At 52.0% G+C, this 15,418-nt stretch overlaps 1 protein-coding gene across 7 annotated transcripts in view; it reads right to left on the minus strand.

Annotated features, from left to right (window-relative positions):
- IFT172 (intraflagellar transport 172) overlaps positions 1-15,418 on the minus strand; it is a 553,694-nt gene that overhangs the window by 186,265 nt on the left and 352,011 nt on the right. For all 7 annotated transcript variants that reach the window (XM_063914906.1, XM_063914909.1, XM_063914907.1 and 4 more), the window contains exons 27-29: positions 14,066-14,163; positions 13,590-13,725; positions 13,393-13,509 (exon numbers count right to left, since the gene is read on the minus strand). In XM_063914906.1, coding sequence (XP_063770976.1) covers positions 13,393-13,509; positions 13,590-13,725; positions 14,066-14,163 — 351 coding nt within the window. The remainder of the gene's footprint in view (positions 1-13,392; positions 13,510-13,589; positions 13,726-14,065; positions 14,164-15,418) is intronic.

Raw genomic sequence — 15,418 nt, forward strand, 5'->3', positions numbered from 1 at the left:
ACTAGGGCGTCCACCGCTATCGCTTGAGGGTCCCTTGACCTGGAACAATATCTCTGAAGTCTCTTGTTGAGGCGGGACGCCATCATGTCCACTTGAGGAATTCCCCAACGACTTGTCACTTCTGCAAAGACCTCTTGATGAAGACCCCACTCTCCTGGATGGAGATCGTGTCTGCTGAGGAAGTCTGCTTCCCAGTTGTCCACTCCTGGAATGAAGACTGCTGACAGAGCGCTGGTATGCTTTTCCGCTCAGCGAAGAATTTTCGCGGCCTCGGCCACTGCCGCTCTGCTCTTTGTTCCGCCTTGGCGGTTTATGTACGCCACTGCTGTCACGTTGTCTGACTGAATCAAAACCGGCAGACCCCGAAGAAGATGTTCTGCTTGCAGTATGCCGTTGTAGATGGCTCTTAATTCCAGAATGTTTATGTGTAGACAAGCTTCCAGGCTTGACCACTTTCCCTGAAAGTTTCTTCCCTGTGTGACGGCTCCCCATCCTCGGAGGCTTGCATCCGTGGTCACCAGGATCCAATCCCGAATCCCGAACCTGCGTCCCTCCAGAAGGTGAGAACTGTGCAGCCACCACAGAAGTGAAATTCTGGTCCTGTGAGATAGAATTATTTTCCGGTGCATGTCCAGGTGAGACCCGGACCACTGGTCCAGCAGGTTCCACTGAAACACCCTGGCATGGAACCTGCCATACGGAATGGCCTCGTAGGCTGACACCATCTTCCCCAGCAACCGAGTGCAGCGAAGAACTGACACCTTTGCCGTTTTCAGAATCTGTTTTACCATATTCTGTATTTCCAGAGCTTTTTCCACTGGAACAAAAACTCTCTGCAATTCTGTATCCAGAATCATACCCAGGAACGACAGCCGTGTTGTTGGATCCAACTGTGATTTTGGCAAATTTAGGAGCCAACCATGTTGTTGCAGAATCGTCAGTGAAAGGGCAACATTCTTCAACAATTGCTCCTTGGACCTCGTCTTTATGAGGAGATCGTCCAAGTACGGGATAATTGTGATTCCCTGCTTGCGCAGGAGAACCATCATTTCCGCCATTACTTTGGTGAAAATCCTCGGAGCCGTGGATAGACCAAACGGCAACGTCTGAAATTGATAATGACAATCCTGCACCGCAAATCTCAGGTAAGCCTGATGTGGAGGATATATGGGGACATGTAAGTATGTATCTTTTATATCGACCGACACCATAAAATCCCCCTCCTCCAGACTGGAGATCACCGCTCGTAGAGACTCCATCTTGAACTTGAATCTTTTCAGAAAGAAATTGAGGGATTTTAGGTTTAGAATCGGTCTGACTGAGCAATCCGGCTTCGGGACCACGAACAGGCTCGAATAAAACCCTTCCCCCTGTTGAGACGGGGGTACCGTGACAATCACTTGATTTTGACACAACTTTTGTATCGCAGCTCTTACTATCTCCCTTTCTGGAAGAGAAGCTGGCAAGGCCGATTTGAAAAATCGGTGAGGGGGCACGTCTTGAAACTCTAACTTGTACCCCTGGGTTACTATGTCTACTATCCAGGGATCCAGGTCCGAGTGTACCCAGACCTGGCTGAAGAGCTTGAGACGTGCCCCCACTGGTGCGGACTCCCGCAGAGGAGCCCCGGCGTCATGCGGTGGATTTGGTAGAAGCCGGAAAGGACTTCTGCTCCTGGGAACTTGGCACAGCCTGTGACCTTTTTCCCCGACCTCTCCCCCTTGTAGCAAGGAAGGAGGACCCACGTCATTTTTGAATCTATTGGGCCGAAAAGACTGCATCTGATAGTGAGGCGATTTCTTCTGCTGTGCAGGGACATAAGGTAAAAATGAAGACTTACCCGCGGTAGCCGTAGACATTAGGTCAGTGAGGCCGTCGCCGAACAAAACCTTACCGTTAAACAGTAACGACTCCATCGCCTTCTTAGAGTCAGCATCAGCATTCCATTGATGTAACCACAACGCTCTCCTTGCTGAGACCGCCATGGCATTGGCCCTTGAACCCAAAAGGCCAATATCCCTTACAGCTTCTTTTCTCTGACGTCCTAGTGGATGCTGGGACTTCCGTAAGGACCATGGGGAATAGCGGCTCCGCAGGAGACTGGGCACAAAAGTAAAAGCTTTAGACTAGCTGGTGTGCACTGGCTCCTCCCCCTATGACCCTTCTCCAAGCCTCAGTTAGGACACTGTGCCCGGACGAGCGTACATAATAAGGAAGGATTTTGAATCCCGGGTAAGACTCATACCAGCCACACCAATCACACTGTACAACCTGTGATCTGAACCCAGTTAACAGTATGACAAACGTAGGAGCCTCTGAACAGACGGCTCACAACAATAAACAACCCGATTTTTTTGTAACAATAACTATATACAAGTATTGCAGACAATCCGCACTTGGGATGGGCGCCCAGCATCCACTACGGACTATGAGAAATAGAATTATCGGTAAGTAAATTCTTATTTTCTCTGACGTCCTAGTGGATGCTGGGACTTCCGTAAGGACCATGGGGATTATACCAAAGCTCCCAAACGGGCGGGAGAGTGCGGATGACTCTGCAGCACCGAATGAGAGAACTCCAGGTCCTCCTCAGCCAGGGTATCAAATTTGTAGAATTTAGCAAACGTGTTTGCCCCTGACCAAGTAGCTGCTCGGCAAAGTTGTAAAGCCGAGACCCCTCGGGCAGCCGCCCAAGATGAGCCCACTTTCCTTGTGGAATGGGCTTTTACAGATTTTGGCTGTGGCAGGCCTGCCACAGAATGTGCAAGCTGAATAGTGCTACAGATCCAACGCGCAATCGTCTGCTTAGAAGCAGGAGCACCCAGCTTGTTGGGTGCATACAGGATAAACAGCGAGTCAGTTTTCCTGACTCCAGCCGTCCTGGAAACATATATTTTCAGGGCCCTGACTACGTCCAGCAACTTGGAGTCCTCCAAGTCCCTAGTAGCCGCAGGCACCACAAATAGGTTGGTTCAGGTGAAACGCTAAAACCACCTTAGGGAGAAATTGAGGGCGAGTCCTCAGTTCTGCCCTGTCTGAATGAAAAATTAGGTAAGGGCTTTTATATGATAAAGCCGCCAATTCAGAGACACGCCTGGCTGATGCCAGGGCTAACAGCATGACCACTTTCCAAGTGAGATATTTCAATTCCACAGTGGTGAGTGGTTCAAACCAATGTGATTTTAGGAGACTCAACACTACATTGAGATCCCAAGGTGCCACTGGAGGCACAAAAGGAGGCTGTATATGCAGTACCCCCCTTGACAAACGTCTGAACTTCAGGCACTGAAGCCAGTTCTTTTTGGAAGAAGATTGACAGGGCCGAAATTTGAACCTTAATGGACCCTAATTTTAGGCCCATAGATAGTCCTGTTTGCAGGAAATGCAGGAAACGACCCAGTTGAAATTCCTCTGTAGGGGCCTTCTTGGCCTCACACCACGCAACATATTTTCGCCAAATGCGGTGATAATGTTTTGCGGTTACATCCTTTCTGGCCTTGACCAGGGTAGGGATGACTTCATCTGGAATGCCTTTTTCCTTCAGGATCTCACCAGGAGTACCTCAGATATGTGGTACAGGACTGTCCCTGGCTCTCGCAGCTGCAGTCAGAATGGATTGTAGTGGTGAGAGCCTATGTTTGGGAAGACCGATAATTCTATTTCTCGTAGTCCGTAGTGGATGCTGGGCGCCCATCCCAAGTGCGGATTGTCTGCAATACTTGTACATAGTTATTGTTAACTAATCGGGTTCTTGTTGTGAGCCATCTATTCAGAGGCTCCTCTGTTATCATGCTGTTAACTGGGTTTCATATCACGAGTTGTACGGTGTGATTGGTGTGGCTGGTATGAGTCTTACCCGGGATTCAAAATCCTTCCTTATTGTGTACGCTCGCCCGGGCACAGTATCCTAACTGAGGCTTGGAGGAGGGTCATAGGGGGAGGAGCCAGTGCACACCAGGTAGTCCTAAAGCTTTCTTTTTGTGCCCAGTCTCCTGCGGAGCCGCTATTCCCCATGGTCCTTACGGAGTTCCCAGCATCCACTACGGACTACGAGAAATAGAATTATCGGTAAGTAAATTCTTATTTTCTCATACGTCCTAGAGGATGTTGGGGATGCTTCAAGAACCATGGGGTATAGACTGGATCCGCAGGAGACATGGGCACACTATAAGACTTTGAATGGGTGTGACCTGGCTCCTCCCTCTATGCCCCTCCTCCAGACTCCAGTTAGATTCTGTGCCCAGTGAGACTGGATGCACACTGAGGAGCTCTCCTGAGTTTCTCTGTAAAATACTTTGTTAGGTTTTTTATTTTCAGGGAGCACTGCTGGCTACAGGCTCCCTGCATCGTGGGACTTAGGGGAGAGATGTCAGACCTACTCTCTGAGTTCAAAGGCTCTGCTTCTCGGCTACTGGACACCATTAGCTCCAGAGGGTTCGATCACTTGGTGTGCCTAGCTGCTTGTTCCCGGAGCCGCGCCGTCACCCCCCCTCACAAAGCCGGAAGATAGAAGCCGGGTGAATATGAGAAGATCAGAAGACTTCAGTGACGGCAGATAAGGTACCGCGCAGCGGCTGCGCTGCGCGCCATGCTCCCACACATATCACAGCAGCACGGCAGGGTGCAGGGCGCAGGAGGGGCGCCCTGGGCAGCATGAAACCTCAGATCAGACTGGCATATGTCAAAACAGTGCTCCGGGCACTAGGTAAGGGACCACCGCCAGTATAAAGAAGATTTTGAGCGGGTCTGAAGCGCGCCATGAAGGGGGCGGTGCTTAGCCGCACAGCTCTAACCAGCGCCATTTTCTCTCCTCAGAAAGCTGCAGAGACGCTGACCCTGACCTCCGCACTGCTATACAAGTAACAGGGTGTAAAAATGGGGGGGGGGGGGGGGGGGCGGCACAAATAATTGGTGCTGATTAATCATATATTTATATATAAAAGCGCTAGCAGGTCTGGGCAGTCACTTCACTGGCCTCAGTACCGGGATAGGCGCTGGGTGTGAGCTGGCAGAACTCTCTCTGTGTCCCTCTTGCAGGCTTTATTGTGGGTCTGTCTCCTAGAGCCCCAGTGTGGTTGTCTGTGTCGGTACGTGTGTGTCGACATGTCTGAGGCTGATTGCTCTTCCCAGGAGGAGGCTGGAGTGGGGACAGATAGTGCTGTGAGAGTGACCGTGCCGGCACTGCCGACGGATGATTGGGTGAATATGCTGAGTGTTTTAAACGCAAACGTGACAAAATTGACTAAGAGATTTAATAAATCTGAGTTTAAGAACTAAACATGGAGGAAATCCATGGAAGATGCTTTGTCACAGGCCCAGACCCTTCGGGGTCACAGAAACGTACATTTGCCCAAATAGTAGATACAGATACCGACACGGACTCTGATTCCAGTGTCGACTATAGTGATGCCAGATTACATCCAAAACTGGCTAAGAGTATTCAGTACATGATTGTGGCGATAAGACGTATTACATATCACTGAGGACCCTGCCTCCACGCAAGGACGTTCCAGTGGGACCTGTGGGACTAATGGTCCGGGTCCCATCTACAGATACAACAGCGGATAACCCTGTCAGCAAGAAACAGGGTGTCGCTGCTGTGGTGGCTGCAGAGGGCTCATCTACTAGAGGGCCGCAGATTCGGAATACAGGACTGGGTCCTGGTGACCACGGAGGCCAGCCTTCGGGGCTGGGGTGCAGTCACACAGGGAAGAAATTTCCAAGGAGATTTCGCTTCACATAAATATTCTGCAGCTAAGGGCCATTTACAATGCCCTAAGCCAAGCAAGGCCCCTGCTTCAGAACCAGCCGGTACTGATCCAATCAGACGACATCACGGCGGTCGCCCATGTACACAGACAGGGCGGCACAAGAAGCAGGATGGCGATGGCAGAAGCCACAAGGATTCTCCGATGGGCGACCTACACCCAGGAGAATGGGGACTTCATCCAGAAGTTTTCCAAATGCGGGTAAACCGTTGGGAATGACCACGGGTGGACATGATGGCGTCCCGCCTCAACAAGAAGTTGAAAAGATATTGCGCCAGGTCAAGGGACCCTCAGGCGATCGCTGGGGACGCTCTAGTGACACCGTGGGTGTACCAGTCGGTTTATGTGTCTCCTCCTCTACCTCTCATACCCAAGGTACTGAGAATAATAAGAAGGCGAGAAGTGAAAACCATACTCGGGGTTCCGGATTGGCCATGAAGAGCTTGGTACCCGGAACTTCAAGAGATGCTGGCAGAGGACCCTTGGCCTCTGCCGCTCTGACAAGACCTGCGGCAGCAGGGACCCTGTCTGTTCCAAGACTTACCGCGGCTGCGTTTGACGGCATGGCGGTAGAACACCGGATCCTAAAGGAAAAGGGTATTCCGGAGGAAGTCATCCCTACCCTGATCATAGCCAGGAAGGATGTCACCGCAAGACATTATCGCCGCGTTTGGCGAAAATTTGTTGCTTGATGGGAGGCCATGAAGGCCCCGACGGAGGAATTTCAACTATGTCGATTCCTGCAAGCAGGGGTGACGTTTGGGCCTAAAATTGGGGTCCATCAAGGTCCAGATTTCGGCTCTGTCGATTTTCTTCCAGAAAGAACTGGCTTCACTGCCTGAAGTTCAGACTTTGGTTAAAGGAGTACTACATATTCAGCATCCTTTTGTGCCTCCTGTGGCACTTTTTGGATCTCAACGTGGTGTTGGATTTCCTAAAGTCGCATTGGTTGAGCCACTTAAAACCATGGAGCTAAAGTATCTCGCGTGGAAAGTGGTCATGCTGTTGGCCTTGGCCAGGCGTGTGTCAGAATTGGCGGCTTTGTCATGTAAAAGCCCTTATCTGATTTTCTATATGGATAGGGCAGAGTTGAGGACTCGTCCTCAGTTTCTCCCGAAGGTGGTCTCAGGTTTTCACTTGAACCAACCTATTGTGGTGCCTGCGGCTACTAGGGACTTGGAGGATTCCAAGTTGCTGGACGTAGTCAGGGCCCTGAAAATTTTATTTTTCCAGGACGGCTGGAGTCAGGAAAACTGACTCGCTGTTTATCCTGATGGCACCCAACAAGCTGGGTGCTCCTGCTTCTAAGCAGTCTATTGCGCGCTGGATTTGTAGCACTATTCAGCTGGCGCATTCTGCGGTAGGATTACCGCAGCCTAAATCAATAAAAGCCCATTCCACAAGGACGGTGGGCTCATCTTGGGCGGCTGCCCGAGGGGTCTCGGCTTTACAACTTTGCCGAGCAGCTACTTGGTCAGGGGCAAACACGTTTGCAAAATTATATGAATTTGATACCCTGGCTGAGGAGGACCTGGAGTTCTCTCATTCGGTGTGCTGCAGAGTCATCCGCACTCTCCCGCCGTTTGGGAGCTTTGGTATAATCCCCATGGTCCTTACGGAGTTCCCAGCATCCACTAGGACGTCAGAGAAACTGGCATTTATACACAAGGATAGATGCTACCTATTGCATAGTTTCCACCAGATTACACAGATTCTTGGTGGGCTGTATGATATCACATCACAGCAGTGATGACCCAGGGGTCAGGAGAAAGGGAGAGAAGACATGTGGGGATATGTGTGGACTGTACAGTGGGAAAGGTTATTGGATAGGAAGGTTTATGAAGATTATGTGGCGGTTCTGGAATGTGAGAAGCTGCCTGAAGAGATGAGTTTTCAGGGAACGCTTGAAGGTTTGGAGACTAGAGGAGAGTCTTATTGTGCGTGGGAGGGCAATTACACAGAGTGGGTGCAGCCCGATGAAAGTCCTGTAATCGTGAGTGGGAGCGAGTAATGAGTGTGGATGAGAGACGCAGATCTTGTGAAGAGCGGAGAGGTCGGGTTGGGAGATATTATAAGATAAGAGAAGTGATGTATGTTGGTGTAGTTTGGTTAATGGCCTTGTATGTCAGTAACAGTATTTTATATTTAATACGGTAGAATACCGGTAACCAATGGAGGGACTGACAGAGCGGATCTGCAGACGATGAACGTCTAGCGAGGAAGATTAGCCTCGCAGCTGCAGTCAGAATGGATTGTAGTGGTGAGAGCCTATGTTTGGGAAGGACCGGTCAGGAGACTATTACAATAATCAATGCGGGAGATAATGAGAGCGTGGATTAGAGTGTTTGCTGTGTCTTGTGTAAGATATGGTCGTATTTTGGATATGTTTCTTAGATGAATGTAACATGACTGTGAGACAGAGTGAATGTGGGTAACAAAGGACAGCTCAGAGTCAAGAATGACACCTAGGCAGCGAGCTTGTGGGGTAGGGGTGATTGCAGAGTTCTCAGCAGTGATAGAGATATCAGGTTGGTAACTACTATTGGCCGGTGGAAATATAAGTAATTCTGTTTTGGAAATATTAAGTTTGAGGTGGCGAGATGTCATCCAAGATGAAATGGCAGAAAGGCATCAGTGACACGGCCCAGTACAGATAGTGACAAATCTGGGGAGGATAGGTAGATCTGAGTATCATCCGCATACAGATGGTACTGAAATCCGAAGGAGCTGATTAGTTTCCCAAGAGATGAGGTATAGATAGAGAAAAGCAGAGGACCTAGGACTGAGCCCTATTTATATCCCTCTCAGCCTCCATGGCGGCCATGGCAGATGTTACAGAAGGGATGCGATGGAACGATCCGAAAATAATCATCCGCTTACATCCCTTTACCTTTGCTCCTGAGTAAAGTGCGAGCAGGCACAGAAATGCGCTGAGCCACTACACGTGTTCCTCAGTCACTACAGACTTCCGGCTCATAACACGCTCTACTGCGGCAGATACAAAGAAGCCGGTCTTTCCATGTGATCTGTGATACTTAGTATAGGGTCCAAGCCAGTGTCCCGTAGAGACCCCTGCAGCAGCGGGCAGACACAAAGCTGGAAGCAGCAGTTATACGGCCGGCACCTGACTCGGGACACGGCCATATAGAGGCTGCTTCATTGCAAATGCCAACACAGCTCTCATCAGACAGCAGAATATATGCTGCAGGGTGTGAGTACTACTCAGGGGTTTCGGCTCCATGCTGCAGGGTGTGAGTATTACTCAGGGGTTCTGGCTCCATGCTGCAGGGTGTATTACTCAGGGGTTTCGGCTCCATGCTGCAGGATGTGAGTATTACTCAGGGGTTCCGGGTCCATGCTGCAGGGTTTGAGTATTACTCAGGGGTTCCAGCTCCATGCTGCAGGGTGTTAGTATTACTCAGGGGTTCCGGCTCCATGCTGCAGGGTGTGAGTATTACTCAGGGGTTCCAGTTCCATGCTGCAGGGTGTGAGTATTACTCAGGGTTTCCGGGTCCATGCTGCAGGGTGTGAGCATTACTCAGGGGTTCCGGCTCCATGCTGCAGGGTGTATTACTCAGGGTTTCCGGGTCCATGCTGCAGGGTGTATTACTCAGGGTTTCCGGGTCCATGCTGCAGGGTGTATTACTCAGGGTTTCCGAGTCCATGCTGCAGGGTGTGAGTATTACTCAGGGGTTCTGGCTCCATGCTGCGAGTATTACTCAGGGGTTCCGGCTCCATGCTGCAGGGTGTGAGTATTACTCAAGGGTTCCAGCTCCATGCTGCAGGGTGTGAGTATTACTCAGGGGTTCCAGCTCCATGCTGCAGGGTGCGAGTATTACTCAGGGGTTCCGGGTCCATGCTGCAGGGTGTGAGTATTACTCAGGGGTTCCAGCTCCATGCTGCAGGGTGTATTACTCAGGGGTTCCGGCTCCATGCTGCAGGGTGTGAGTACTCAGGGTTTCTGGGTCCATGCTGCAGGGTGTATTACTCAGGGTTTCCGGGTCCATGCTGCAGGGTGTGAGCATTACTCAGGGGTTCCGGCTCCATGCTGCAGGGTGTATTACTCAGGGTTTCCGGGTCCATGCTGCAGGGTGTATTACTCAGGGTTTCTGGGTCCATGCTGCAGGGTGTGAGTATTACTCAGGGGTTCTGGCTCCATGCTGCAGGGTGTGAGTATTACTCAGGGGTTCCGGCTCCATGCTGCAGGGTGTGAGTATTACTCAGGGGTTCCAGCTCCATGCTGCAGGGTGTGAGTATTACTCAGGGGTTCCGGCTCCATGCTGCAGGGTGTATTACTCAGGGGTTCCGGGTCCATGCTGCAGGGTGTGAGTATTATTCAGGGGTTCCGGCTCCATGCTGCAGGGTGTATTACTCAGGGGTTCCGGCTCCATGCTGCAGGGTGTGAGTACTCAGGGTTTCTGGGTCCATGCTGCAGGGTGTATTACTCAGGGTTTCCGGGTCCATGCTGCAGGGTGTGAGTATTACTCAGGAGTTCCGGCTCCATGCTGCAGGGTGTATTACTCAGGGTTTCCGGGTCCATGCTGCAGGGTGTATTACTCAGGGGTTCCAGCTCCATGCTGCAGGGTGTATTACTCAGGGGATCCGGCTCCATGCTGCAGGGTGTGAGTACTACTCAGGGGTTCCAGCTCCATGCTGCAGGGTGTATTACTCAAGGTTTCCGGGTCCATGCTGCAGGGTGTGAGTATTACTCAGGGGATCCGGCTCCATGCTGCAGGGTGTGAGTACTACTCAGGGGTTCCAGCTCCATGCTGCAGGGTGTATTACTCAAGGTTTCCGGGTCCATGCTGCAGGGTGTGAGTATTACTCAGGGGTTTCGGCTCCATGCTGCAGGGTGTATTACTCAGGGTTTCCGGGTCCATGCTGCAGGGTGTGAGTATTACTCAGGGGTTCCGGCTCCATGCTGCAGGGTGTATTACTCAGGGTTTCCGGGTCCATGCTGCAGGGTGTGAGTATTACTCAGGGGTTCCGGCTCCATGCTGCAGGGTGTATTACTCAAGGTTTCCGGGTACATGCTGCAGGGTGTGAGTATTACTCAGGGGTTCCAGCTCCATGCTGCAGGGCGTGAGTATTACTCAGGGGTTCAGGCTCCATGCTGCAGGGTGTGAGCATTACTCAGGGGTTCCAGCTCCATGCTGCAGGGTGTGAGTATTACTCAGGGGTTCCGGCTCCATGCTGCAGGGTGTATTACTCAGGAGTTCCGGCTCCATGCTGCAGGGTGTGAGTATTACTCAGGGGTTCCGGCTCCATGCTGCAGGGTGTATTACTCAGGGGTTCCGGGTCCATGCTGCAGGGTGTGAGTATTACTCAGGGGTTCCGGCTCCATGCTGCAGGGTGTATTACTCAGGGTTTACGGGTCCATGCTGCAGGATGCATTACTCAGGGGTTCCAGCTCCAGGCTGCAGGGTGTATTACTCAGGGGTTCCAGCTCCAGGCTGCAGGGTGTATTACTCAGGGGATCCGGCTCCATGCTGCAGGGTGTGAGTACTACTCAGGGGTTCCGGCCCCATGCTGCAGGGTGTATTACTCAGGGTTTCCGGGTCCATGCTGCAGGGTGTGAGTATTACTCAGGGGTTCCGGCTCCATGCTGCAGGGTGTGAGTATTACTCAGGGGTTCCAGCTCCATGCTGCAGGGTGTGAGTATTACTCAGGGGTTCCGGCTCCATGCTGCAGGGTATATTGCTCAGGGTTCTAGCTCCATGCTGTAGGGTGTATTACTCAGGGGTTCCGGCTCCATGCTGCAGGGTGTGAGTATTACTCAGGGTTCTGGCTCCATGCTGCAGGGTATATTGCTCAAGGTTCTAGCTCCATGCTGCAGGGTGTATTACTCAGGGGTTCCGGTTCCATGCTGCAGGGTGTATTACTCAGGGGTTCCGGCTCCATGCTGCAGGGTGTGAGTATTACTCAGGGTTCCGGCTCCATGCTGCAGGGTGTATTGCTCAGGGATGAAGAAGGCTGAACACGTGTCCAGCAGCATCTTCCTGTGCACTGAATGATGGCAGCGTGGGTCACCTTCTGTACTGCCGATATCTCTGGTATTAGAGAACGTTCCCCTTGTCACAGTGAGAAAACAGACTGCAAGTGACCATTGGGATGGGGATGGGGTGTAGATCACATACAGGGGCTGGTGCAGGACAGCACTGAGCGTACAGAACTATACGCACATATCTGTCTGTAGTCATCTCTATGCCGGGACCACTCCTATTGGTACGCTGGGTTTACCGGCCTCAGTCATTTCTACATCACACTTCTACCTGCCCTGTACTATGTACACTTACATGAGGGTACAACCCTGGCACGCAATCACTGAGCTGTGTCTACATGTAAATGCTCCTTACACCAGGCTACGCCCATCAGTGGGAGTTACTATGTATCACCCGTACTTGTGTATGAATGCTCAATGCGGACACACGTATAATACTGCATCAGCGCCCAGTGTGCTATGCTGCAGCCGACAGACCGCCTCTGTAACTCTGGCACACAATCACTAAGCCGTCTCTACATGTAAATGCTCCTTATACCCGGCTACACCCATCAGTGGGAGTTACTATGTATCACCCGTACTTGTGTATGAATGTGCAGTGCGGACACACGTATAATACTGCATCAGCGCCCGGTGTGCTATGCTGCAGCCGGCAGACCGCCTCTGTAACTCTGGCACGCAATCACTAAGCCGTCTCTACATGTAAATGCTCCTTACACCCGGCTACGCCCATCAGTGGGAGTTACTATGTATCACCCGTACTTGTGTATGAATGTGCAGTGCGGACACACGTATAATACTGCATCAGCGCCCGGTGTGCTATGCTGCAGCCGGCAGACCGCCTCTGTAACTCTGGCACGCAATCACTAAGCCGTCTCTACATGTAAATGCTCCTTATACCCGGCTACGCCCATCAGTGGGAGTTACTATGTATCACCCGTACTTGTGTATGAATGTGCAGTGCGGACACACGTATAATACTGCATCAGCGCCCGGTGTGCTATGCTGCAGCCGGCAGACCGCCTCTGTAACTCTGGCACGCAATCACTAAGCAGTCTCTACATGTAAATGCTCCTTACACCCGGCTACGCCCATCAGTGGGAGTTACTATGTATCACCCGTACTTGTGTATGAATGTGCAGTGCGGACACACGTATAATACTGCATCAGCGCCCGGTGTGCTATGCTGCAGCCGGCAGACCGCCTCTGTAACTCTGGCACGCAATCACTAAGCCGTCTCTACATGTAAATGCTCCTTACACCCGGCTACGCCCATCAGTGGGAGTTACTATGTATCACCCGTACTTGTGTATGAATGTGCAGTGCGGACACACGTATAATACTGCATCAGCGCCCGGTGTGCTATGCTGCAGCCGGCAGACCGCCTCTGTAACTCTGGCACGCAATCACTAAGCAGTCTCTACATGTAAATGCTCCTTATACCCGGCTACACCCATCAGTGGGAGTTACTATGTATCACCCGTACTTGTGTATGAATGTGCAGTGCGGACACACGTATAATACTGCATCAGCGCCCGGTGTGCTATGCTGCAGCCGGCAGACCGCCTCTGTAACTCTGGAGCACTGATCAGTAAGTGAATAGCACGGTATAGCGGCAGTTACCCTGTACGCTTCCTCCCACATGTCCACCGCTCTGTACATATTGACTGCGCCTTTCCAGTCCTTGCCCTTCAGGTAATGGTACTCAGCCTCGCGCAGACGTCCTCCAGCTTCCAGCTCCTGAGGGCAGAAGACAGAGGGATGACAGGATGATGACAGGAGCACAGGTGAGAGCCAGAAGACAGGCAGCGAGAACTCACCTTGCCCAGGTGCAGGTGGGTGTCAGCCAGGAGGTCTGGGTGATACTTGGCCACCAGGCGGATCATGTCCTCATGCAGATTGTGCTTCTTATACATTGCAATGGCGAGATCGGGTTCCTCTAACGTGATGTACAATCTGTCGGGAAGAGAGATGATCTGTGAGATCATTCCCATAAATCCCACACGTGGAATCTAGTTATTCTACCGCTAAACCCTAATGAGATACCAGGCAATGGTGGCCCCAAGTATGTCTCTGCTTCTCTTCTGTAGAATCATTTGTGTAAATAAAACCTGGGAAGGTATAAATTATAGATCTAGGAGAACTGGAGGCTGCTATAATTCTGGTTCACGTTTCCAGTAACATAACTATAACACTCAGCACTTCATTCCAGTGACATGTACGGCAGAAAGCTTCTGCCCTGATCCATAGGGTCACCCCAGGTCTGACCATAGAGGGTTCCCAGCTGGGCTCTTACCTCTCAGCTTCCTTGTAACGAGCCACTTTCTCCAGCTCCTTGGCCTGAGTGACATACAGAGCAGACACATCCTCCGGGTTCATGTACCTTACCGCCAGCTACAAAGACATTGTGCACAGTAACTTACATATACACCTCACATCAGCATTCCCCAGCCGGCCACCCACCAGATCACCTCCCAGGCTATCCCCCATAAACACCTCACATCAGCATTCCCCAACCGGCCACCCACCAGATCACCTCCCAGGCTATCCCCCATAAACACCTCACCATCAGCATTCCCCAGCCAGCCACCCACCAGATCACCTCCCAGGCTATCCCACATATACACCTCACCATCAGCATTCCCCAGCCGACCACCCACCAGATCACCTCCCAGGCTATCCCCCATATACACCTCACATCAGCATTCCCCAGCCAGCCACCCACCAGATCACCTCCCAGGCTATCCCACATATACACCTCACATCAGCATTCCCCAGCCAGCCACCCACCAGATCACCTCCCAGGCTATCCCCCCATATACACCTCACATCAGCATTCCCCAGCCGGCCACCCACCAGCTCACCTGCCAGGCTATCCCCCATATACACCTCACATCAGCATTCCCCAGCCGACCACCCACCAGATCACCTCCCAGGCTATCCCACACATACACCTCACATCAGCATTCCCCAGCCAGCCACCCACCAGATCACCTCCCAGGCTATCCCACATATACACCTCACATCAGCATTCCCCAGCCGGCCACCCACCAGATCACCTCCCAGGCTATCCCCCATATACACCTCACATCAGCATTCCCAAGCCGGCCACCCACCAGATCACCTCCCAGGCTATCCCCCATATATACCTCACATCAGCATTCCCCAGTCGGCCACCCACCAGATCACCTCCCAGGTTATTCCCCCATATACACCTCACATCAGCATTCTCCAGCCGGCCACCCACCAGATCACCTCCCAGGCTATCCCCCATATACACCTCACATCAGCATTCCCCAGCCGGCCACCCACCAGATCACCTCCCAGGCTATCAGCCATATACACCTCACATCAGCATTCCCCAGCCGGCCACCCACCAGATCACCTCCCAGGCTATCAGCCATATACACCTCACATCAGCATTCCCCAGCCGACCACCCACCAGATTACCTCCCAGGCTATCCCCCATATACACCTCATATCAGTATTCCCCAGCCGGCCACCTCCCAGGCTACCCCCCATATACACCTCACATCAACATTCCCCAGCCGGACACCCACCAGATCACCTCCCAGGCTATCCCCCATATACACCTCACATCAGCATTCCCCAGCCGGCCACCTCCCAGGCTACCCCCCATATATACCTC

Source organism: Pseudophryne corroboree, chromosome 4 (assembly GCF_028390025.1).
Source record: "Pseudophryne corroboree isolate aPseCor3 chromosome 4, aPseCor3.hap2, whole genome shotgun sequence".
NCBI lineage: Eukaryota > Metazoa > Chordata > Amphibia > Anura > Myobatrachidae > Pseudophryne > Pseudophryne corroboree.